Source organism: Microcebus murinus, chromosome 9 (genome assembly GCF_040939455.1).
Source record: "Microcebus murinus isolate Inina chromosome 9, M.murinus_Inina_mat1.0, whole genome shotgun sequence".
Lineage (NCBI taxonomy): Eukaryota > Metazoa > Chordata > Mammalia > Primates > Cheirogaleidae > Microcebus > Microcebus murinus.
In genome coordinates, this window is record NC_134112.1 from 92,679,437 (window position 1) to 92,702,899 (window position 23,463).

General features: G+C 52.1%; 2 protein-coding genes across 5 annotated transcripts in view; one reads left to right on the forward strand and one right to left on the reverse strand.

The window, feature by feature from the left end:
- Nucleotides 1-14,001, forward strand: part of CLCN1 (chloride voltage-gated channel 1) — a 30,828-nt gene extending 16,827 nt beyond the window's left edge. The window contains exons 13-23 of the mRNA XM_012768097.3: nucleotides 1,551-1,620; nucleotides 1,777-1,887; nucleotides 3,482-3,695; nucleotides 3,931-4,064; nucleotides 6,399-6,622; nucleotides 7,023-7,134; nucleotides 7,466-7,545; nucleotides 7,797-7,835; nucleotides 10,961-11,065; nucleotides 11,153-11,239; nucleotides 11,823-14,001. Of these exons, the coding sequence (XP_012623551.2) occupies nucleotides 1,551-1,620; nucleotides 1,777-1,887; nucleotides 3,482-3,695; nucleotides 3,931-4,064; nucleotides 6,399-6,622; nucleotides 7,023-7,134; nucleotides 7,466-7,545; nucleotides 7,797-7,835; nucleotides 10,961-11,065; nucleotides 11,153-11,239; nucleotides 11,823-12,194 (1,548 nt within the window). The 3' untranslated portion in view covers nucleotides 12,195-14,001. The remainder of the gene's footprint in view (nucleotides 1-1,550; nucleotides 1,621-1,776; nucleotides 1,888-3,481; nucleotides 3,696-3,930; nucleotides 4,065-6,398; nucleotides 6,623-7,022; nucleotides 7,135-7,465; nucleotides 7,546-7,796; nucleotides 7,836-10,960; nucleotides 11,066-11,152; nucleotides 11,240-11,822) is intronic.
- Nucleotides 14,002-14,049: 48 nt separating this feature from the next.
- Nucleotides 14,050-22,538, reverse strand: FAM131B (family with sequence similarity 131 member B). Of its 4 annotated transcripts, XM_076006685.1 has the most exons (8): nucleotides 22,337-22,536; nucleotides 19,909-20,018; nucleotides 19,537-19,572; nucleotides 19,144-19,237; nucleotides 18,656-18,853; nucleotides 17,095-17,238; nucleotides 16,411-16,866; nucleotides 14,050-15,363 (listed from the first exon to the last, which is right to left on the reverse strand). In XM_076006685.1, exons 1-8 carry the CDS (start codon nucleotides 22,362-22,364, stop codon nucleotides 15,302-15,304), a joined length of 1,128 nt encoding a protein of 375 aa, XP_075862800.1. In that variant the 5' UTR covers nucleotides 22,365-22,536; the 3' UTR covers nucleotides 14,050-15,301. The 4 variants fall into 4 exon arrangements, with proteins under 4 accessions (XP_075862800.1, XP_075862801.1, XP_012623557.1 ...); XM_076006686.1 differs by lacking the exon at nucleotides 19,537-19,572 and having other exon boundaries at nucleotides 22,337-22,538; XM_012768103.2 differs by having other exon boundaries at nucleotides 14,050-16,866; nucleotides 22,337-22,534.
- Between the last annotated feature and the right edge of the window lie 925 nt (nucleotides 22,539-23,463).

Here is a 23,463-nt window from a genome sequence, read left to right on the forward strand (position 1 = left end):
TCAAGTTCCAGGCACAGCCAGAGACTCTAGAATTCTTTTTGCCTGATGTTCCTATCACTCCTTCTTATGAAGAGTCTAAATATAGCGGAATCTGTGATCCTGCATCTCTAGTGTCCCATTTCTCTAGACTTGGGTGTTTGAAATCTTGGGAGTTGTTTCCACACCACTTCTGGATCTTTTCTTTCATGTGCCAATAGCTAAAGAAGTCTGTTAATCTCACGTGTCATTCTTCGTGCTGTAGGAGTTGACAATTTCAGTGCCCTCTGATCCTGTTACTGTTCTTACACATATCTTGGAGGGTAATCTAAAGTTCATCCTCTGAAATCAGACCTATCGGTCACCTATTTTTTTAATTACTTGAGCACTCAGATTAACCCGAGCCTGCAAAATCCTTATGGCTCTTATGTACTTACCCCAAAGAGATGGTACAAGACAGCTCAAGGGGTTTCAACCTGTTAAGTGTTAGATTCGCTTAAGAAGCTTAAACTATTAATAGAAGTGCCTAGAACCCTGTCTCCAGACAATTTCATTTGGTAGATTCTAGTGGGGTCTGGTCATAAGCCTTTTAAACAAGTTCCCCTGGGTGAACATTAATTACTGTTATATGTTTTAGCAAATATTATCGTTGAGGAGCTTTTTCTGCTTTGCATGGATACTATTAATATTTGACCAGCCTATCTTCCTTCCTTCCTTCTTACCTACCTACATTTACTGAGCACTTTGCCAGTGCAGAGGGAGGGCAGAAATAACACGATACACTCTCTGTCCTCAAGGAATTCTCGGTCTATAGTCTCTTCATTTTGCACATTTATCTTGGAAATTCTCAACTGTCTTAAGTAGTCATATTCTGGCATGAAGAAATATATGTTTGCTTCATGTCAGAGCTTCTGGGATGAATCTTTGTTAGAGTCTTTGTCACTGCCTCTTGAGGTCAGCCCTGGCTAAGGGGAATTCTTTCTAAGGTGTAGAAAATTAAGAAATTTATTTCTCACTAGTTTTCAATACAATTGGTGCAATTTCAAAGTTGTGAATACTTTGATCCTTTTGAAGCTAAATTAATCACATAGGAAGTCACTGAGACTTTGTGGTTTCTGCCACTTATAACTGGAGCTCCTTTTCAGAAACATAACCTGACTAGGAAAAGGTATCCTCCAGCTTCAAGAGTTTCAGGCCACTCTGCTGAGATGAACTTTCTGGACTCAATGGGTATAGTAGGTAAGGGTCCTTTTGGGGCAGTGAAAGAGGAGTTCTCTGGGGCTCTACTCCTTGTTGTAGACTGCTGAAAGACAAATATAGTCACTCAAAGTAGGAGGGATTTGGATTAGCCATCTGGAGGAACTTTCTTGTAGTGTTGTCTTTGGTGATCTCTTAGTCTGAGAGCACTATGGTTTTTGGATCTGGAGGAAAGGTGACAGACAAGGTGGCTTCCAGAAGGATTAGCTATCCCAGGATTTCTGCAGGAAGGAGGATGATAGTGAGAAAGGAGGTGTATGCATATATGTGGATAGAGTTGAGAGCGTGTTATGATCTGATGCTTCTTTTCACTCCAGTTCTGGATGTCCATCGTGGCCACCACCATGCCCATACCCTGCGGAGGCTTCATGCCTGTGTTTGTGATAGGTAAGTTCTGCTGGAGGCCTGAGATCTTAAAGAAAGGCCCAGGATGCAGGGGGTCTGTATTTGGTCTTAACACCCAAAGACAGATTGACTCTGAAAACATAGAGGATAAGAAACTTGCATCTCATAACACTTTCCCTCGTTTTATCTTCCCTCTAGGAGCTGCATTTGGGAGGCTGGTAGGAGAGATCATGGCCATGCTATTCCCTGATGGAATCTTATTTGATGGTATCATCTACAAGATCCTACCTGGCGGCTATGCAGTAATTGGTGAGACATATTCCCACCCCCCCTGTAACCAAACACTGAGTACCCCAAATCCTCACACTCCAACACTCCTATTACATCTTCATTCCAGGCTACACAATATGGTTTTGATTTAATGCTATTTAATTCAACTTTTATTCAGATAATCAATCCATGGCACTAACTCTCATTAGCCCTTATTGAACTTCTGTGAGCCTTAGTTTCCTCATAAGGAAAAGGGATTATGGGGATTAAAGGGAATCAATCACAAAGATGAAAACACCTAGAATTATGTCTGGTTGTTAGGTAAGGGTTTTTTCTTTCCTTCCTAAGAATCATGGAACTAACAATGCAGATGATTTGCTCAGATATTCCATCTGAAATGTGCTAATATTAATGGGGACTAAGAGCACAGGACTAAGGGCTAAGAAACATAGCTCTAGACTTGCTCCTGCCACTTGCTACCTAGATGACCGTGGAGCAAGTTAGCTGCTTCACTGGGCCTTAATTTCTTTATTCTAAAATTTCCTCTGAGATATAGCCATGCCTAACACCAATATAATCCCTGGAATTATTATGCTTCCTTCCTGCCTCCCTTCTTCACCAAAATCTCATAACATCTAAGGCCATGCCTCCCTTAGATGGAGAAGCGTTGACCAGCTTAGCACCTGTGGCACCCGACTGCCCCGTCACTGTCCCTGTACAGAAGGCTCTTCCATCAGTAAGAGTCACCTACTCATATTCTCCATCTTTGTGGCCACCAGGTGTCCCTCCCCATCCTTCCTGGTGTATGTTTCCTAGTATTCAAGTCCTCAATAGCTTCTGTTCTGAAGTATATTGTGTGCAACATCCAGTAGTATCTTTCCTCCTGTATTTCCACTTTGTGACTTTTTCTTGTTACATTTTTGTGTAGGCCTTCCCCAACATTTTCCCAATAGTATATCTCCCCCATATTTAAATAAGAAATGTAGTTAATGCACAAGGGACTATTTTGGCAGATGGGAAAATAACCAAAAATAAGCAAGACAGATTCTATCTTCAGAGTGCTTATGAAATCATGAAGTTTTAGATCTGCAAGGGCCTTAGAAATCATTTAGCGACCACTTTCACTTTACAGATGGGAACATGGGATTCCTGAGGAATTAAGCTCTACTCACACAGTTGAGAAATAGTGGGAGCAGGATCTGACACAGGTCTTATTGCTCCAAGTCTACACACGATTCTTAGATTTTCACTTGATTTGTTTATTAATTATTGGAAGCAGCACCCAAAGCCCAAGGCAAACTGTCATAACTGAGTTTTGAAATGCTCAGTTAAGAACAATCCAAACTTTTTATAGCAAGGAATGGATAGGACACCACTGTCATCTCGTTATAAATGAAGATTTGGGCATGCATAAAGATTTTGTGACTTGCCGAAGGTCACGAAATAAGATCAAAATGGTGAAAAGAGTTCAGCATTCTAACTCCTCCTCTTGACAAGTCCTTATCTCAGGAATGTTGGCATGACCAGGAAGGGTCATGTCTCCCATTCTGTGTCATTCCCATCACATCCCCTTGTGCTTTCCATGCCAGGAATGGCAGCTCTAACCCCCAGGTATATTTCTGTGTCCTTCTAGGAGCAGCAGCACTGACTGGTGCTGTGTCTCACACAGTCTCCACAGCTGTGATTTGCTTCGAATTAACGGGTCAGATTGCTCACATCCTACCCATGATGGTGGCTGTTATCTTGGCCAACATGGTGGCTCAGAGCCTGCAGCCCTCCCTCTATGACAGCATCATCCAGGTCAAGAAGCTACCCTACTTGCCTGACCTTGGTTGGAACCAGCTCAGGTCAGGGGCACTAGCTGGAATTAGTTCAGATTTGATGGTGGGGTGGGAGGTTCTAAGGTTGAGACTGAGCTTAGGGTCAACGTTGGGAAGCACTGTTTTTTAATCATTTTTATGTTCCCATGCACTTAATAAATACTGTGAGTGAATGCATGATAAATCTCATGGGAGGAACAAAAGGGATGGCAAAGCGAAGGCGTGTGGTAGGACTGACCCGCCGTGCTTTCTCCTTCCGTAGCAAATATACGATCTTTGTTGAGGACATCATGGTACGTGATGTGAAGTTTGTTTCAGCTTCTTGCACATATGGGGAGTTGCGAGCCCTGCTCCAGACCACCACAGTCAAGACTTTACCACTGGTTGACTCAAAAGGTCAGTGGGAAGGAAGGAAGCAGACTCCTGAGCTGGTGACCTGAACAAAGGTCACAGAGAGGTAGAGGAGGCACTGTGCTATGGACTTGTCTTTAGGGCCATCCATTCTGCTATGGGAGGCCCAGCCTATGCTCCTTAGGAAACATGATCATCCTCGAGGAAGGAAAAATAAAGCCGTAACACATACATAAAAAGGTAAAAATCCAATTTAAAATACAGTCCATTCTCATTATTCATAGTAGTTATGTTCTATTAATATAAAGTCACCATGAACACTGAATTAGTGAGTACCATACTGAACAATTTGCTCCTAGAGGAAGTACAGGGCTAGGTTCCTACGTGCCTCTGGTCACATCATTTTCCTCTAATCAATACACAATCTTGTTTTATGTGTGTTTATTTGAAAGACACTTTATTTAATCAATATTGTTGATTCATTAACATTGCACTCACAGCCAGCAGCACTATAATTCATTCCTGAATTAAGTTCACCTAACATACATATTTTCTCATAAGGCATATCTCTGCCTTCTCACACTTAGGAATGCTAGACAGTGCTTAAGCATTAGGCTTGGGGGCCATTTTCAACAGCAAAATCACCAACACAGAGCCTAAAAATGCAAATAAAAAAGGTGGCATTAAACAGACTGCAAAAAGAACACTTGTTTACAATGTGAAAGCTTAAACTAGAGGGCAGAGCACTGCTTCAGTCTCAGCTGGGAATAGGGGCATTGGGCAACTCACATTTTTTGTCTATCTGTGCATGTCTGTGAATTACAGTGAAAGCGCCTCTTCTATTGGTTTTGGGTTACAAGTGTATTTCAGTGAGTAGGTGAATTCACAAATAGGGACTCCATGAATAATGAGGATCAACTGTGAATCTCACAGCTCCTTATATGGTCCCTTTGCTAATTAACTAAATCATACCTGTTCTTTAATGCCCGACTTAAGGGAGAGATGAAACTGTATCATATGGAGGAGTGAATAATTTTAGTAAATAGTGATTTCACATTTCTCTGCCTTCACCATCCTTTCTGCCCATCTTTGGCACTTCCTGCTTTGTATTATTCCTTATTGTGATTTGTATATCTATGTCTTGTCTTCCTCACTAAATTGGGTATTCCCTCAGGGTAGAGACTATGCATTCTATGTCCCCAGCGTACCTTCTTACAGGTATTTACTACATATTAAATAAATACTTGTCTGGTGTTTGAATTAGTGTACATAATATAGGGCCATTTGGCGCTAGTAAGACCATTAATTCTTTTTTTTCTTTGAGACAGAGTCTCGCTTTGTTGCCCAGACTAGATTGAGTGCCATGGCGACAGCCTAGCTCACAGCAACCTCAAACTCCTGGGCTCAAGCAATCCTCCTGCCTCAGCCTCCCGAGTAGCTGGGACTACAGGCATGCACCACCATGCCCAGCTAGTTTTTTCTACATATATTAGTTGGCCAATTAATTTCTTTCTATTTATAGTAGAGATGGGATCTCACTCTTGCTCAGGCTGGTTTTGAACTCCTGACCTTGAGCAATCCGCCCGCCTGGGCCTCCCAGGGTGCTAGGATTACAGGTGTGAGCCACCGCGCCGGGTCAAGACCATTCTGATTTTAGATAATCAGAGTATCCAAATTTCTCAAATTGAATGAGTTCAAATGTTTCCCCAAATCTCAGACACCATCTAAGCAACTTCTACAGGAGTGGCTGCTTATTGGAGCTGGGGCACAGCCAACGAGGTGCAAGGTTTTCATAGCAATGACTGAGACTTAATAGAACTGGTCTCAGTAACACTGCCACAGTTGCACGGCCTTAACACCTAATGGCAATGTTAATTATAGTAGCAGCATTTTTATCGACATATAAAAGACCTTCTCAGGAAAAGTAGGCGTGCTGTTTATATCCTAGAAGAACCCGGGTTCTTTAAACGTCAGATACAAAAGCTAGAGTCCCCTTGTTTCCCCTTCATCCAGGGTAGAGACATAATGTTTGTATTGCTTGGAGACTTCCTTTAAAGTGTGTTCACATCTCAGCCTGTTAGAATGGCTTTTCCTGTTTCTTTTCATCTGGGCAGCGTTGATTAGCCTGTTTTAGTACCGACTCACCTATCCGCTAACAGTCTTATGTACGCAGCTGCATCAAAATAAGCACAAATTAGCACCAATTAGTGTTCTATCACACGGGTCTGTACCTGCTGAATGGAAGAAATAAAAGGGACTGAGTGAGGTTGATCCGGGGGCTCTTTGAAACGGGTCGTTAGGAAGAGAGGGAGAAAGCGGGGCAAGCCACGCGGGCCGGGCCGCGGGTTCGGGGCCTCAGGCCGGCGCGGTTCCCCGCAGATTCCATGGTGCTGCTGGGCTCGGTGGAGCGGTCGGAGCTGCAGTCGCTCCTGCAGCGCCACCTGTGTCCCGAGCGGAGGCTGCGGGCGGCGCAGGACATGGCGCGGAAGCTGTCGGAGCTGCCGTTCGACGGGAGGGCGCTGCCCGGGGCGCCTCGCGGCCGGCCCGAGTCCTTCGCCTTCGTGGATGAGGATGACGACGAGGACTTCTCCGGGAGGACCGAGGTGGCCGCGCTGGGAAGGGCCGGGAGCGAGATGGATGGGGGCTAAGCAAAGCCGTCAGCAGGGGTCGCCAGCCCGTCGCGTCCCACCGTCCCGTGGTTCTGGGCTGGGCCAGGACAGGTGCAGGGAAAGTAGGGAGAGGATGGAGCTGCTGATTCTTGAGAAAGCCAGAAATTCTGGACCAGTGCCTAAGAGACCAGTGCCCCTGGGTCCCTGGACTGATGGAGACAGGTTGTGGATGATGGCATGGATGAGAACTCAAAGGGATATAGGATTTCTGAACGGGGGACGGGGCAAGAATAGAGTTAGGTAGATTTTCCTGGACACCCAGCCACCAGTGAAGGCAGGGAAGCCCCAGACAGCCTCTGCCTCTGAGACCGAAAATTCTTGCTCTTTCTTACAGCTGCCTCCCTCTCCTCCTCCTCTCCCCTTTCCTACCGCTCTCCTGTCCCCAGAAGAGCCCAACGGGCCCCTGCCAGACCACAAACAGCAGCCAGAGGCGCCAGAGCCTGCAGGTGACCTCTCCTGTCATGCACCCCAACTCATGCCCCAAGTTATGTCTGCGCCCTCCTCCTCCTAAGGGCTACTCCCCTGAGAGGTGTGAGGCTAGGGGATGGGGGGCATGGGGTGGGGTCTTTATTCATCCACTGATTCTCCATGCACTCTGCCAAGGAGTGGGGGCAGAGGGTGATTTAGAAGGGTAGCAGAGAGGGTGTCTGTGGAGGCCGCTGGGAAGGGCAGTTCTTTGGAGGCAAAGTGTCAGGGACCACTCGGGAGCCCCTGGCCATTTCCTCCAGGGTGGACATTGCTTGGTTTCCATTTGCATGCGCTCGCCACTCCTCTTAGGTCAAAGACTCTCCATCTTCCAATCCCTGCTGCGCTGCTTGCTGGGCAGGGCTCGCCCCACAAAGAAGAAAACAGTCCAGGTGAGAGGAGACATGTGCGGGAGGTTCAGGGGAAAGGGAGTCTTTGAGGAGGGAGAAACTCGTGGTTCTTAAATCAGAGGGGCAGAGGACCCACCACCGAGGAGACCTTTGACCAGGTGCAAGAGATGATGACTTGGCAAGGAGACATCTGTGGCTCTGGCCAAGGAGAAAGTGCTGTTGTTTCAGTGGGAACCACAGCTACCGGGGGGAAAAAAAGATAAAGAACTGGGATCTTTGTCTTTCTTCTCTAGGAGTCCGTGGATTTAGTGGATACCATGTCACCTGAAGAAGTAAGTAAGGGAAACAGCAACCTGGGGTGGATTGTTCTGGCAAATGATGATATTGCTAATTTTTTTCTACCTTCTATATTGTGTGGTCGTAATAATAAAATGCGAATCTAGATTGGAAAGTATTTTGAGAAGTTGGAAATAAGGTCAGTTAAGGAGAGAGTAATGAGCATGTGGCAGGACTTGGCAATGCTCTCAGAGGGACACGGTTGTTTCAGAAGAGGAAGTTTTGAGCCTCCATGTGTAAGTGGGACCATGGTGCTAATATGAGCCTTGGATCTTTTAGAGAATAGGGACATCCTAGACCAGGCAGGGCTCTACTGAAGTAAGATGGCACCAGGGGACTGAGAAACAGAGCAGTGTGGAAGAATAGCATCAAAGGGAGGTGGGGAGATGCGCCTGGCAGGGCTTACAGTGCTGCGTTGATCAGGGCCCTGAGACCAAGGACAACTAGGAAATGTCAGGCAGCAAGACTGGGAGGAACTACAAACACAAGGCAAATAATGACCACGGTGTCGGGACAAATGCCTATTTCCCGAAAGAGGTAGTTATCAAATCTGGGAGAGAGAAAAATCAAGCAATAGGGACTGCGCTTGGTTGTGAGGCGGGAGCAGAATGTGGAGCAGCCCCTGGGAACAGGCAGCTAACCAGTCCTGATCAGAAAACACCCTGGGGGTGTAGAGGAACAACAACAGAAAATCAATTAGCAGCTATTCCATATGGTAAAAGAGAATGAGTCTCACTGCAAAGGCTGAAAGGTAGAGCTTTTAAAGTATGAAGCTGACAAAAAAACCATAGTAGGTATTATATTAAAATAAATATCTTATGTGACTTCCAGAGTAAATATGCATTGAAGTTTAAAAGCACCACGAGGTTGGAGGAGGGGGTTGTTGAGTGACAAGAGAGAAAGGAAACCTTCTTTTCTCCCCCTGCCACTCCTCAAATCACACACACTTCTGATAAACGACTTATGACAAAGTCAAATAGATGATCACAGAGGAAAAAGAAAAACCATTCCTCTGCCCACAAGCAAGAATCAGAAGGGTCATAATTGCAATTAAGGAGTACTTTGTTAGATTGCTAAAACAATAATAATGAGGGTTTTGTATGTAATGCATTAAAGAGAGAAAATCAGCTATTTGATCAGAGTGGTGATTTAATGACCACTGAAAATAATGTTCAGGCATGGTTACGAAGAAGATAGATCACACATTTCTAGCTTATATCTTTTCCAAGGAAGACTTCAAGAAGCTACTAACTCTCCTGCAATTCTTGGAGACATTTTGGAGGGGTAAGATGCAACAATAGAAGTCAAAATTCAGCATATTTTGAACATGGTTTTCAGACCAGATAAAATGACACCCTTGACAATATCAAGATGTTGGTGTTGACAAAAAACAGTATGGGGGCAGTATGGTAATGTTGAAAGAATTCAATTATATGTTGTCAGAAGTCCCTGCTTTAATTTGTTTAATTCTGCATACTCTGTTTGGGGTGTGCACGGAGCTCTGGTTTCTAACTCGTGCTGAGGTTTCTAAGTAGGGGAACACCTCAGACTCTACAGCGACATCCTCCTGCCCTTGGACAAAAGCTAGGGGTGTACCTGGAACACAATCAGCAGTCAAGGTTACAAGCCCAGCTCCACCAATTACTGTGTAATCGGGCAAACTATTCAAACAATCTATGCCTCTGTTTCCTCATCTGTGCAACGAAGATGATAGAATTGTTGGAGAGGATTAAATGAGCTAAGACATGTAAAGCAATTACAATAATGCTTGGCACAGAGGAAGTTCTTGATAAATGTTCCCTGAAAATGTTGCTGCTAGTATTGTTATGGAAAGGTACAAATGGAACCTGAGAAGTCCTCAAATGATCATAGAAGGGACCAGGAGGACAGGATCTACCATACTAGGATTGGCAAGGTCTAGCCCCCATCCCATACATAAAACTTCTTTACAATACACCTTCTAAATAGTTGTCCATCCTGTGCTCTGAGAGCTGGTTAAACCCTGTGTGATCCATTAGGAAGATGAGAGTGTAGCAGAGGCATGACTGTAGTCCAGAAATATCAGGACAGGACTGGTGGAGGGAGTGTCACCGTGGACTGGACACTAGACCCTAAAACTAGGTAATGGCCTTTGGTGACATTCTCTGAAGCCTGCAAGATGTAGATTTGGACAAATAGGAAAACAATGTACTAGATCGTTAGAGGGTACTGGCTGAAAAGCTATTTTAGAAAATTTTAGATAAATTTATGAAAGCCAGAGATATAATGGATTACTTGAAATCTTTAGGATTTCAGTATGCATATCTAAAGTCATGAGGATAGTTCGCCTTTGAGCCTTAATGCTTCTGATGTAGACAAACAAAAACAAACAAAAACTGGCTTTGCTTGAGTTAACTAAGTGCCATGAGATCCAGTACAGCTCTTCAAATTTAACAAATATTTGCTGTGATCTCCTGTGGGAAAGGTGAATGTGCTGGTTTCTTCACAATATATACCAATCGATACCACATAGCACTCTCAAGGAGTTCACACGCAGTAGGCAGAGATAAGACAGATGCCCACACAAGAGTGAGCATGACCAATGCCATTTCTGAAAAGAAGAAACTGGCGAAGTACTACAGAATCAAAAAAGAGGAGAAGCACGAGTGATCGGAAGATCTGGGAATACACACAGGCTGGGCAGGGTGGGGCTGCAACAGGAACCCCAGGTGGCAAGAACAGCCAAACAAAGGGGAAGGCATGTTTGAAGAGCAAAAAGCAGTCTAGTTTGCCTGGAGCCCTGGATCTTTTAGAAGTAGTAGAGAATAAACAGGGAGAGATAGGCTGGAAATTACAAACGTTTGGGGCACCAGGGCGTGGGAGGGATGGGAGACTAGAAGAGGGATCCTTATTCTGGGTGCCTGGTGGGTGCAGGCTGGGGTGGGGTCCTAATGAGAGAGGACAGGGCAGGAACTGTCACCCGAGAAGAAGGAGAGAGCCACTGACCTGGAGGGTCTAGGATGGGTCACTGCATGTTTCAGGATTCTGGGCAGGTTCAGGAAGGCCATTTGGGGTCACACTCAGGTATCTGGGGGTCATGGAAGCTCTGTGATTTGGGTGACTTTCCTCCTCTGCCTGGCAGATCGAGGCCTGGGAGCAGGAGCAGCTGAGCCAGCCTGTCTGCTTTGATTGCTGCTGTATCGACCAGTCTCCCTTCCAGCTGGTGGAGCAGACGACCCTGCACAAGGCAAGTCCTTGCTGACAGCTCAGGGCTGCAGGGAGGGCAGGGGAGGTGTGGGCAAGGAACATGGGCTGACCTGTGCTCTCCCTCCAGACTCACACGCTGTTCTCGCTCCTCGGCCTCCACCTTGCTTACGTGACCAGCATGGGGAAGCTCAGAGGTGTCCTGGCCCTGGAGGAGGTAACCGGACGTGTCCCACTGGAGCAGCAGGAGGGAGGGTGGGCACAGGATGGGGGTTGTGGGTGGGGAAGGGGTGCTGTTAGCATCTTGGAAGATCCTCCAGATTTCCCTATCCATTTCTCATGCAGAGATGGGGGGCTGGGGTGAGCACCCAATGGGAGTAGAGGGGGCTGCCAAGCCTATTGCAGCCACAGTCCTGAAGGAGACAGTTCTTCACCCCAGATGGGACCCACGTGGCCTTCGTGTCTGGTGTGGGTTTGGATGGGGGTTCAGGCCATGAGCCACAGTTCCTAGTGGTAAGCTACGGGGACGGGGACGGCAGGAAGTGGCCAGCCGAGGTCTGAGGCGGTGGTTTGGGATTCGCCGCTGTGCAGGCAGGTCTCTTTGTCTTGCCCCTTCTTCTGTCCTTTTCTGTCTTCTTCCTTTGATTGCTCTGTGTCGCCTCTGTCCTGCCCCTCGGTAGCTTTCCCATCCCCTTGTGCTTTTGCAGGATCCGTTCTTTCCTGTCCGCTTCTCTGCCACTGCCTCCATCTTCTTTTCCTTTCTAATTCTGTACCCTCTTCCCTTTCCTGCTGCTCCCCAGCTGCAGAAGGCCATCGAGGGGCACACCAAGTCTGGGGTGCAGCTCCGTCCTCCCCTGGCCAGCTTTCGGAACACGACTTCAACTCGAAAGAGTCCTGCGGGACCACTCCCTCCTGCAGAGGGCTGGAACCTGCCCGAGGACGGACCTGGGGCCACGGGAGCAGGGGATGTGGCCCCTGCCTCCCCAGAGAGCCCCGTGCCTCCCCCGTCCCCAGAGCCCGCTCTCTCCCAGGCCCCAGCCAAGGCGGAGGGCGAGCTGGAGGAGCTGGAGCTGGTGGAGGGTCCGGGGCCAGAAGAGGAGCTGGCCGACATCTTGCAGGGCCCCAGCCTGCGGTCCACAGATGAGGAGGATGAAGATGAACTGATCCTTTGACCGCCTCCTGGGACCTCCTTATAAATACTGTCAGTGACTGCAAGTGGACTTGTGTGGGACAGGGTGTGTCCTGAGGTTGGAGAACTCCCCCAAAGTCTTGGCCCCTCCCAGAGATTTTTAAATGTGACAGTGATCATCTTAAAGGAGGAGTCAGAACTTGGGCAGGGAGGAGCCGTGGCCAATTCCCAGACAGGCAGGTGGTTCTAACCCTGGTGGCAGGCCCCTGTTATTCCATGGGGCTTCCTGAGTTTTCCTGGTGTGTGGGTAGGGAATGCCCTGCCTCTCTGCATCCCCTCGTCCCCCCACACAACTCCCGAGGGCTCCTGTCCCAGCGCCTGGCTGGCCTTGCCTGGCCTTCCCGCATCTGCAGGAGGTGGGTGAAGGAAGGCCCAGAATGACCGTGGCCCTGTAAGCGCCACATTGGAGGAGATGGGACCAGCTCATGGCCTCAGGGACTGACCACCTCAGAATGTGCCTCTGAACAGGCCACAGCTGCTTCTCTCCGTGACAATGAACACAGCAGTCTGCCTCCGCCCTCCCTGGCCCCCGCCCCTGTCTTCAGGCCCGGGCTGGGCATTACTAGGGCAGCGAGCGACCAACCACACCCCCCTCCTCCGCTTCAGGCAGTGAAATGCGTCTAGAAGGACGAGAGAGGGCAGCGGCCTGTCAGGAAAGGTTGCCAAAGGCTCGGTGGGGAAGGGGCAGCTGCCCTGTTCCCTAACAACCAGTCCCCACCGTGTCACATGGCTCTCTCTGGCAGAAAGCCCTCCGACCTCACAGCACAGCCTCCTGTGCCCAGGTCACTCCCTAGGAAATGCATCCTCCCTCTCCCTGCTATAGTCCCTGGCTTGTCCTGCCAAGGGTTAGCTCTGCCCCAGGGCTGCTGCGGCTGATGCCTCTCCTGCCAAGAACTAAGGCTCAGAGCAGCTGGGTCACTGGGTCACTCAGACAGCAGCCTCCTCACAGACTAGCTCCTCAAGTGCCTGTCCCAGGGGTGGGAAGTCGGAAGTGCGGCGTCAAGATGGCAAGCCTCTTTGGTGCTGCCCACACGCAGGACAATCACATTCTCACCCTCCCCGGACCAGCAGTGGGAGCTGGCAGTTGTGCTGTGAGCACCCCAAAACCCTTGCTCTACACCCAAGGCTTTCCGACCCCAACCCCACAGGCCTCCTCTCCGACATTCCCCTCCTTCGCCTCCCCTGTGCCCCACCTCCTCCATCCCCCAAATAAGACACGCGTAGTCAGAGGATGCCACCACGTTCTGTTTAGTGCCATTGAACACCTCTAGCCCTCTCCTCATCACATCCCTCCCCCGCCCCAGGCCAAGAGAGACGCTGAAGCCTGGGTGGGAGCTGGCGGGGGGGGGCATCTGAGCCCGTGTGTACATAATCTATAATATTTATATATATTGATATAGAATTCTCTCTGTAATATATGTCATAGAATCTCTCTTGGGCCTGGGGTGGGAGTGTCACATTAAGAAAACATGCTAAGACTGGCCATAAAAATGGATATTTCCCAGACCTGGAAGACGAAGTGTAGGGTATACAGATGGGGACAGGGAGAAGACAATAAACTCATTCCCCAGATCCCCTCCTCAACACAAGGATGAGAAGGAAGGTGTGTGGGGGAGGGCAATGGAAGGGGAGGAATGGAAGATTTGGATTTTCATTTAATAAAGTCAATTGAAAATGAAAGTGCACTCCTCCCCCCAAAAAGAAAATCATTTAGCAAGAGCAGTTTCATTCACAAGAATATAAAAACAGCCCTGTTCCAGGACTGCTGTAAAACGTGCTGCACAGCCTTTAACCCCAAAGGAAAAGCAACCCTTTCCCACCCCCCCATAGCCCCTTCCAGCACATGCCCCCCCCTCCCCCAAATAGGCTAGAAGCAAACCCCCATGCACCCTGCGCCCAGCACCAGAGAGGCAGTCCCTCCCTCCAGAAGAGTCCCAAGATGGTCCCAGGCCAGCTCCTTGGGTCTCTTCCCTCTTCAGAGTGGAGTGGGGGCTCCTTGCAAAAGGCACGCCCACCCCCCCACCTCTGGTCTACAGTGACTGCCCACTCCCCAGGGACTCCAAGCCTCTGCTTATCTATCAGCTCCGCCAGATTCCTTCAGACCTTTAGTCATAGTTTGTCAAGGACCATTTGGCTTCCTTGGGAAAGGGAAGGAGGGAAGAAAGCTGCTGTCGTCTACCCTTCCTACTACTCCCAGGGTCCTGGGCAAAAAGGAACTGTAACGAATGAACCCGCTCAATGGATCAGACATCCACCATGGTCTGGGGGAGAATATGGGCACTGAGGGGATGAGATGACGTGGTGATAGAGCCAGTTGGAGAAGGCGAGAAACCAGGGACCCCGTGGGAGGAAGGTCACGTGAGCATGCAAAACCCCAGGGCCTGCAGCAGATGGGCAGGGGACAGCCATCAGGGTGACATGCCAGACCACTTCCTAGAGCTCCTAGCAATGTGGTCCTGGGATGTCGAGTCAGGACATGTTGTCAAGCACATGTGCAAGCTGCATGAGATTAGGTGATCACACCTACCTTGGCTCACACCTATTCCCGTGTTTTCTCCAAGAATTAACCTCAGGATGACCATTCTCCCCTCCACTGGAAGACATGGGACCCCCTGCCCTGTCTGCATTTCAGGAGCATGTGTGTAAACTTCATGAGTATGACCTTGGTGGCAGGGTGGGGTCATAGATGGACAGAAACACCTCCAACTCTCAACCTCCTCATTCCAAAGCAATAGAAGTCTGGGGTCCAGGGGTCGGGGGAAGTCTGTGCCCAGGGTCTGGGAGAAGATGTCACTGCTCCCCTCCCTACAGAAGATGCAATTAATAGGACCCCTGACTGAGAGCGGGTAGGACACCAGGGCTGGGAGCTGGAGCCTGCAACAGGAAAAGGGGGAACTAGGACAACGAACCTCTTAGGCCTCTCTCTCCTCCCCAAACTCTGCCTATGCCAAAGGCCAGGGAGCCCCACTGCAGCACTGTGTCCTCTGCCCATCCCCTGCCGGCATGCGCTCTTACGGTAGTGCTGGGGCTTGCATGCTGCTCAGAGCCCCCACCAGGGTGCAAGAGGGTGTGGGAGGGCAAGCTTGTGCCTCACGGTAAACTGTCCTGGAAGGAAGAGTCCGCTGCTGTGTCTCTCTTCCTGGGCAGGAAGCCTGGGCAGGGGGCGGGGACAGCCACCGTGAGGAGCTGACCAAAGGGCAGGAGCCGAGCGCCCACCCCGGCCCTCAGCCAGCAGCCCCGCCCGGCCTGGGGAGTGACAGCACCGACTCCTCCCTCCACCCCACTCAACCCTGAGTCCCCAAGAAGTTATAAAAATGTAGAAAAGGCAAAGAGAAAAGTGTAAACAGCTCCAGAGAATTAGGGGCGGGTAGGGGCAGACACAGCCCTCGCGGGCTCCCGGAGCAGGGACGGAAGAAGGCAGGAAGGGAAGCAAGAGCTGGAGCGGCCAGCCCCGGGCAGGCTCTTTTCCCAGATCCTCTAGGATCCTCCTTTCAGCCACGGGATGTTCAAGATCCCAGAACACGTGGCCGTGCTGGTTCTTGGTCTCATCGGTGACTCGTCTCTGGGCAGGCCTCGACATAAAGAACCACATCTGCGCGCCCTGTGAACCCGGCTGCCGCGTCCACCTCCTCGACGCCGAGCTCAGCAGCCAGGTGACCCGCTCAGGGCAGACCGGCCTCCACGCAGAGGCTGCCGGCCCTGTGCCCGTGTAGCCGCGTGCAACGGCCCCCGAGGTCTGTTCCTCACAGAAGGGGTGAGCTGGGGCCACGGCCAGAGAAAACAGTCGGGAAAGCGAGAGTGAAATGGAGAAAGGAGGTATTCAGACAGCACAGTCAAGACTCCTGGAAGACGGAATCAGGGAGTGAAGAACTGAGGTCCAGTCTCGGCTGGGCCGCTGCGCTCCTGTCCCCAGGCTGCACGCACTGGTGGCTTCCCGGACGGGCACAGACCCAGAAGCCCATGGCCCGGGTCGTTCTCCCACAGCCACGCCAAGTGCACAGCCATCTAGGTGCCTGGGTGCCAGTTCCTAGACCTGTGGTTTCTAGAGTGTAAGCCTGGGCAAAACCCCTCCTGCTCCTCCACTTCCCTGCCGTCCTCGCCCGCGTTTCAGCTGCACCGCTGGGGGAAGGGAGGGTGCACGGCCCTCAGGTGGGGGTGGAAGCCAGGGTTGGGGGGAGGAGACTAGTTGTTGGCCTCACCCTCCTCCTCGTCAAAGGACTGCACGCCTGAGGATGTGACGTCAGACACCTTCCTGCTGAGAGCGGTGGACACCTCAGGGTCCTCTCGTGGGGAAAGTGACTCCAGGTCCCGGCAGCCTGCATCCTCTTCCTCCTCAGGGGCCAAGGGCCTCTTCTCCTCCTCCGCAGGGCCCCGTGCCAGGTCCACCCCGCCCACCCCTGGAGCCCAGTCACTGTCTCCCCCCAGCAAAGGCGCAGGTTCCTGAGCAGAGTATCCGGAAGCAGGTTGGGAAGGCCCCATCTCATGCAAGCTGGGCTGTGAGTCATCAAATGCGGGGCCAAGATAAGATCCTGTGGCTGGGGAGGCGATGAGGGACTGGTCGCTTGCTTCCCAGGCATCCGATGACCCCAGACAGTACATGCCCTGGGACACGTAGGAGTGAGGCCATCCATCCATGGGCGCTTGAGCCAGGGCATCTGTAAAGAGAATCACAGAGGTCAGTGGGGCCACAGAACACCAAAGGCAGCAGTGACAGCACAGAGCCCTGAGGGCCAGGCAGAGAGGACACAGAGAGTAGAGGGGACAGAAGGAAAGCTGAGGGATGGACAGGGAGGTCTCAAAAGAACAGAGATGAGTAGAGGCAGCCCAGATAGCTGGGGAGGCCTCGTGGGCCCCAGGGGCTGGATTCTGGAGCCATCTCTCACCCTGACTCTCCATCAGCTCCTGGTAGTTGTCACTGTAGTTGCAGCCTAACGGCTCCTGGGTGGAGTTGACACTCATGTCCTCACCATCCATGGAAGACCAGGCCATGAGTGTGGCTTCAGAGATAGCAAACTGCTCCATGACGCCTGTGAGAAGAAACACAGTGACCACAAAATGCCTCAGGGAACCCACAGACACATGCATGGGGCGGGGAGACAGCTTAGTGCCGCACTATTCAATAGAAATATAACGCAAGCCACTGATATAACTTAAAATTTTCTAGTAGCCACATTTGAGAAAATTAAAAATAAACAAGTAAAATTAATTGGAATAATATATCTTACTGAATCCAAGATATAAAAAGATTATCACCTCAACCTAAAAACAGTATAAAAATTACTAATGAGATATTTTACATTCTTTTATTGGTGCGAAATCTTGTCTGCGTTTTACACTTACAGCACACCTCATTCAGAGATGTGCAGAGCTACATGTGGCCGGTGGCCACGGTACTGGACAGCACAGCCTTTGCGTGTACCCCAAAACAAGGCAAAATCGTAGGGGGCTTCCCGAAAGGTCAGATTTGGGATTCCTGAGGGGAAATTGTTGGGGGTCTTTTGATGAGATATCTTAGGGGACTAAAATTAGGGATTTCCAGAAATTTATTTTTGAGGTTTTTAAGAATTATAACCTAGAAGGTAGGTTTCAAGAGCATCATGGGATTGTGGGTCCACAATGACATTAAGTTGGAAGTTCAAGGGATTGGGAGAAGGGAGGGCACATGGTGGGAGTGGGTAGACTTGGGGAGGGGGTCCCAATTCTGGTCAAAGCCATGAGTGAGTTGAAGCTTAACACTGCCACCACCCTGCGCTGTAAGTGTGTCACCCTCCTCACCCATACTTCTACCACCCATGTCACTAACACAAAGACCCTTCCCTTCTCTTCCAGACCTGCCACTCTTCCTGGGCTTCTCACTGAGACCTGACACTAGGGCTCGGCCACCCTTGCAGGCACACTGTGTGCCTATCATTGGACGTATACTGCTTTCCTGGAACTAAACCGTTTCTGCAGACACCTGGTCCAGCACCCAATTCTCTTGATCACCTAGTTGTTGTCACTGTAATGGGTCCGCAAATGAATTCATGACACCAAAAGCTGGTGGGCAAAGGCTAGAAGAGAGCCCCAAGGCCTTTCTTTCTTTTACTTCTAGAAATGTAAGTAGAAGCAGGGCCTGTCAAAGACCAAGGCCCCTGCATTTTTTTCTCCTGTATTAAGGGAGTTCAGGGGTTGGATAGTCCCAACGATGAAAAGAAACAGCATCTGGGACAGGAGGATCACAAATTCCATCTAATTCCCCTCATTTTATGAAATGATCATAAAAATATGATTGAGGGTACTTAGCAGAATTAACAAGTCAGAATTCTTGAAATTCAAGCTGTTTGGGAAATGTAAGCCTATGGTCAACATATGGCTAGAGACAATCCTGCCACAGGGAGCCAGGCTGGAATGTCAGTCCCTGGCCAACCTGAAAATGTGTCTCTTGAGGATCTAAGGTACAAGTACCTGCTAAGAAACGTGCTTCCTTCTCGCCATCGCTGAGGTCAGAGTAGGCATCTGTGTCCCTGCGCACGGCCTCGTGGCTGTGTTGTGGCTGAATGGCGGGCGTCTTCCCCCAGCCCTGCCACTCGATCATGTGGGCCACCCGGCCTTGCCCCATGGCTGTGGGCTTTGTCACATGGTCCTTCATGCTTCGAGAGATCCCTAGAGGGCCAGACATTTCCCACACCCTCCAGAATATCACACAATACGCATACCAGACCCTCCCCACTATCCCACCTTAGTCCCAGGGACTCTATCCATTGGGGCAGGTAGTCCCCAGGACTCCAGAGATGGGGGTAGCCTGGAGTTTGGCAGAGGCTTGACTGGAAGGGCAGCCAGGTCAGGGGGATAAGGATACCGGTCTTCATTGGGCTTGAAGGAGCAGGGAGACTGAGACCAGGAGCCCGAAGGTATTCTCCCACCAGGGTGTGTCCCTAGGTCGGGAGTCTCACCTGAGAATGATGACTTGGCCAGGGCCCCAATGCCATAGGCGTTGGAGTTTCGCTTAAGCTTCGGAAGAATGGAAGTGGTGTCCTCCATGGAGAGCTAGGATAGGGAACACGGCAGGAAGGGCAGAGGAATAAAAAAGGTGTGGACGTGCTTTATATATGGAGGAGAGGTCATGATTTCCAGGAAGAAGGATCAGAGCTAGGGCAGGTGGTAAGGAAAACTGCTATGGCCAAGAGTCCCAAGGAGGTGTATGCCCCAACCACCTGGGAACTGGGGACAGGTGGAGAATGTGAGGGCTCGCAGAGTCAGGGAGCAGCGTGTTCTGTGTAAGGTCTAAGGGAGAGTATGAGGAGGAGGAGGGAGGACTGGGGAGGTCTGGGGGCAGCTGCACTCACATTGATGCCGTCCCAGGAGAAATCGGTTCGAGTTTGCTGCGAGGAGAGAGGAAAGGCAATGGGCATCCCAGCCACTTCCAGGAATGCAAGTAACCCCACCTTCGACGGAGGGACTCCAGGGGTGTGTAGAGTGGGGATGGTTTCTTGAGGTTGACGTAGGGAATTAGGATGTCCGTGTGGAATGATTGGCATGTGTTTTGAGGAAAGTCAGGAGAAATGTTCTGTGAAAGTGTCAGTTAGGAGGAGTGTTTGGGATGTTGTTGCCTTGGGGTTTAGAAAGAGAATTCAAGGATCAGGCAGCTAGAGGCTGGGGGGCCTTATTCATGGTGGTTCTCGGGTCTCTCAGAGGTCCGTTGGCCAGGGGGGCCTCACCTCAGTGGACGGCCGGTGGAGGCTGCTCCCGTGCAGCGAGCTGGTGCTGTCCATGTTGATCTGATCGACATCCTTCAGGCCCTTCCAGTCCACTGCTATCACCTCGTTCCCTGCAGGGGCCAGAGGCTATTTGCTCTGCCCTCACCTCCCGGGGTGGCCCCCACAGAATGCCAAGGCCACACCCTGGGGCCAGCCCCTCACAGCCCTCCCTTCCCTCCAGCTGGGGGCCCCTTTCCTCTCACAGCCCCACATTTTTGGTGAGAGAAATAATAACGCTGAGCCAAAATATTCAGTTTTAGCTCACCCAAGAATAGCACACTCAGAAAGTAAGTGTTCTTTCTATGGCCTTGTCTGTTGTTGTTTACATGGAGCGGTCCGAGGCTGGGTTTTAGCAGGAAAACAATTCTTACTCTGTGCTGAGGAATCTTTGAGGGTTTCTATGCGGGAGCTGGCCCTTGCCCCTGCCGTCACTCTACTGAGGCAGAGCTTCTCAAGGGCGGAATGTATCTTCCCTAAACGGGCTCTCAGGGAGTCGGTGAGTCCTTCAGGAAGAAGACTCGGAGGGGATAGCAGGGAATTGGGTGTGTCCTCCCAGAAGCAGTGATAGCAGAGAAGTGAAGGGTGAGAGGAGACATTTCCCCTGACTGTGGGGAGACAAGGGATGGATTGAAGTGGAGGGAATGGAGGAGAGGAAGGAGAGAAGCAGGCAGGAGAGGAGAGAACTTTCTAAAACAGGAGTTAAAAGAATAGGAATTCAAGTCAGAGAGAAGACAACACAGTGGGAGGGGGTGGACAGGGTCTGAGAGCTGGCTGGGAGACTGGAGGATGGATGGTCATTGCTAAGGTCAGGCCCCAGCTCCCCAGGAATGGAGACTACTTGGAGAAGCAGCAGTTGGGGCTAGTGGTTGTAAAGGGTCAAGCATGGGATGTAAAGGGTCAACCATCTGCCCTTACAGGTCCTGTATACACGTGTGCCTTTGTGACTCTGAGTTTAGGGGTAGGGCCCATTCTTGGGAAGTGCTGCACGGAAGGGCGGCTTGGGCAGAATGCGCTGCACAACCAACAGCACAGCTGGAGCAGAGGAAGGGGCCGACCCTCCAAAGTTGGCCTGCTGTCACTTAGGGCTCCAGGGGAGTGGTGAGATGGGCCAGGCCAGAAGCTGTGGCTGGGGAAGAAGAGGAAAGTGGACATCTGGACAGGGACAGCAGGGACCGGGCAGCAGAGCACAATGTGAGGAGCAGAGCCCCGGGGGAGGGCAGAGCCGGAGGGAGGGGAGGTGGCCTTTGTGGAAGAGGGAGAGCTGAGTCAGAGCCGCGGGGGGCAGGGAGGGGGAGGGAAGAGAACGCGAGAGGTGACAGCAGAGGAGGAGGGGGTATCCATGGAAATAAATCGGGTCTCAGAAATCAGGCTTGGAGAGTGAGTTTGTTTGTAATAATAATACGAATTATTCTCTCAGCCTGAGGTCACTGGGAGGTGTAGGCGGGAGAAATTGGGAGTTGGAATGGGAAAAATTGGGGGTTTGGGGAGAGGGTTGGATCTATGTGTTGAGCTGAGCGTGGAGTGGGTGCACGGGCTGGGGGGTCGCGTAGCACGGCAGAAGCTGCAGGGGAACACGGGTTAGGAGGCGCCTCTCTTCCCTCCCCCCCTCCCGCCAAAGGTAAATAAAGAGCCGGCCCCGCCCCGCCGGCCCCGGCCGACAGGTGCAGCCCCACCCTCGGGGCGGCGGCTACCGACCCCTCGGGTCCCTCACCCCGGCCTCCTCCAGCTCCCGCCGCTGCTGCTCCCGCCCCAGCCCGGCCCCGTTCCCTCCGGGCGCGGAACCCAGTCCCTCCCCGAGGCACGGCGCAGCCCGCCCCCGCCCCAGAGGGAAAATGCACGTGAACAAAGCAAATCGGAGGAGGCAGGAACGACAGAAAAAGGCAACGGAGAGGAAAGGGACGGGGCAAAACACCCGAGCCAGATGGAGGCGGTGCGGGGGTGGGGTGGGGGCGTGCGAAAGACGCGCGGGCAGAGACCGAGGCCGAGGCCCGCAGCGGGGGTCCTCAGCAGAGGGGCAGCTCCAGGACGGAGGGGGCGAGGAGGCGCAGGGGACCTGAGTCCAGGCGGATGGCCTGGAGGTGCAGGGATGAGGGACCAAGAGTAGGGCCGAGCGACAGAGGAGCGGAAAGGAGGCTGATGGAGAGATGCTGGAGCGAGGGACCGCGCCCGGGGGAGGGCGACCGAGAGAAGGAAAAGAGCCCGGAGGGACGGCAGCCCTGGAGGCGCGAGGGAGCGGGGAGGAAGGAGGACTGGAGGGAGCCCGAGCGGGCGGAGGGAAAGTGCGGGAGCCAGGCTGGGCGAGGCGGGTGCGGAGAGGGGTCCCGGGGGCGCGCGAGGGGTGGGGGAGGGGGCGAGCCCTGCCCGGCCGCCGCCGGGCCGCGGTACCCACCCACAGTCCGGGAGCCGATGCAGCCCATGGCTCCGGGCCTCCGGGCCGGGCCCTCACCGACTCGGGGCGCGCACCGGGGGGAGCACCGGCAGCCGCGCCGCCGCCCCAGCCGCTCTGCAGCGCCGCGGCTGTCTCCGCTCGGCTCCGCTCCCCCCTCCCCTCTCCATCCCTCCCCACGGCAGCCTCCGTCGCCGCCGCCGCCGCCGCCTGGCTCCCCCGCCCCGGCTCGGCTCGCCGCGGCCGGGGAGGGGGCGGCCCCGGGATTGGCTGCGCCGGGCGCCTCCCCGCCCCTGCCCCCGACCGCGCCGCGGCGCTGCCCCCGGGCCCCGGGCGGGCTGCGGGGCCTCGGCCGCCGCGTCCCCGCGCCCCGCGGCCCCCAGCCCCGCGCGGCCCCTCGCCGAGTGCCCGCCCGGCGCTGGCTCGGAGAATCCCGGCTCGGGGTCAGGAGCCAGGCACGGAACCAGAGCCCACCCCTGGGTTCTGGTGGATGGATTTTGCGGGCCGGGGGCTGGAGATGCCCTGGGAGAAAGTGGGGTGGGGTGAGAATGAAACCGGGCTGAAGGGCCTTGGCCATCGAATTCCGCAAACACTTGTTTTCTTCCCGGGGCCGCATCTGGGACGCGCGCAGGAGCGTGACTGGAGACAGCTTCGGTTGCTCCGCGTCTCAGGGGCGCTATTTTAGCCACCCAAACACATCGTGAAGTCTCTGCAAGTGATGGTGTATTCTACTTCTCCGTGCCCGGAGCTCCGACGTTCAGGGATGGGTGGGGACGGTGCAGGTAATCTAATTCCAGGCCTGGTTGGGGATGGGGAGCAAATACGGATAATTCAATCGCAGCTACACTGAAATAAAAATCTCAGGACTCAAGCCTGGGTAAGAGACATCGCTTCAAATCCAATTTAACTTTCCTGAGCCTTGGTCTTCTGGGACAAATGCGAGCGAGGATGTCCTGGAACAGTAAAGAGAGAGGAAGATTGCTCTCTGGCTGGTGGGACCTGGCCCGGGAGATACCGCAGGCCCCACGGCCCCACGGTTAGGAGCTGAGATCTAAGCTGCAAAAGTTAAGGAGACACTGCGGTTGCAGCAGGCAAAAAGTGGAACCCAGAAAAGGTGCATAATAAACGGC

What these genes read in the sequence shown, in the direction of transcription:
- FAM131B (XM_076006685.1), bottom strand. Translation starts at nt 22,364, where the DNA reads ATGGGCTGCATCGGCTCCCGGACTGTGG. An exon ending in CATCGGCTCCCGGACTGTGG is followed by an intron (nt 20,019 to 22,336) that starts GTGGGTACCGCG and finishes TGGCCCCTGCAG; the next exon opens with GGAACGAGGTGATAGCAGTG. An exon ending in GGCCAAGTCATCATTCTCAG is followed by an intron (nt 18,854 to 19,143) that starts GTGAGACTCCCG and finishes CTGGCCCTCTAG; the next exon opens with GGATCTCTCGAAGCATGAAG.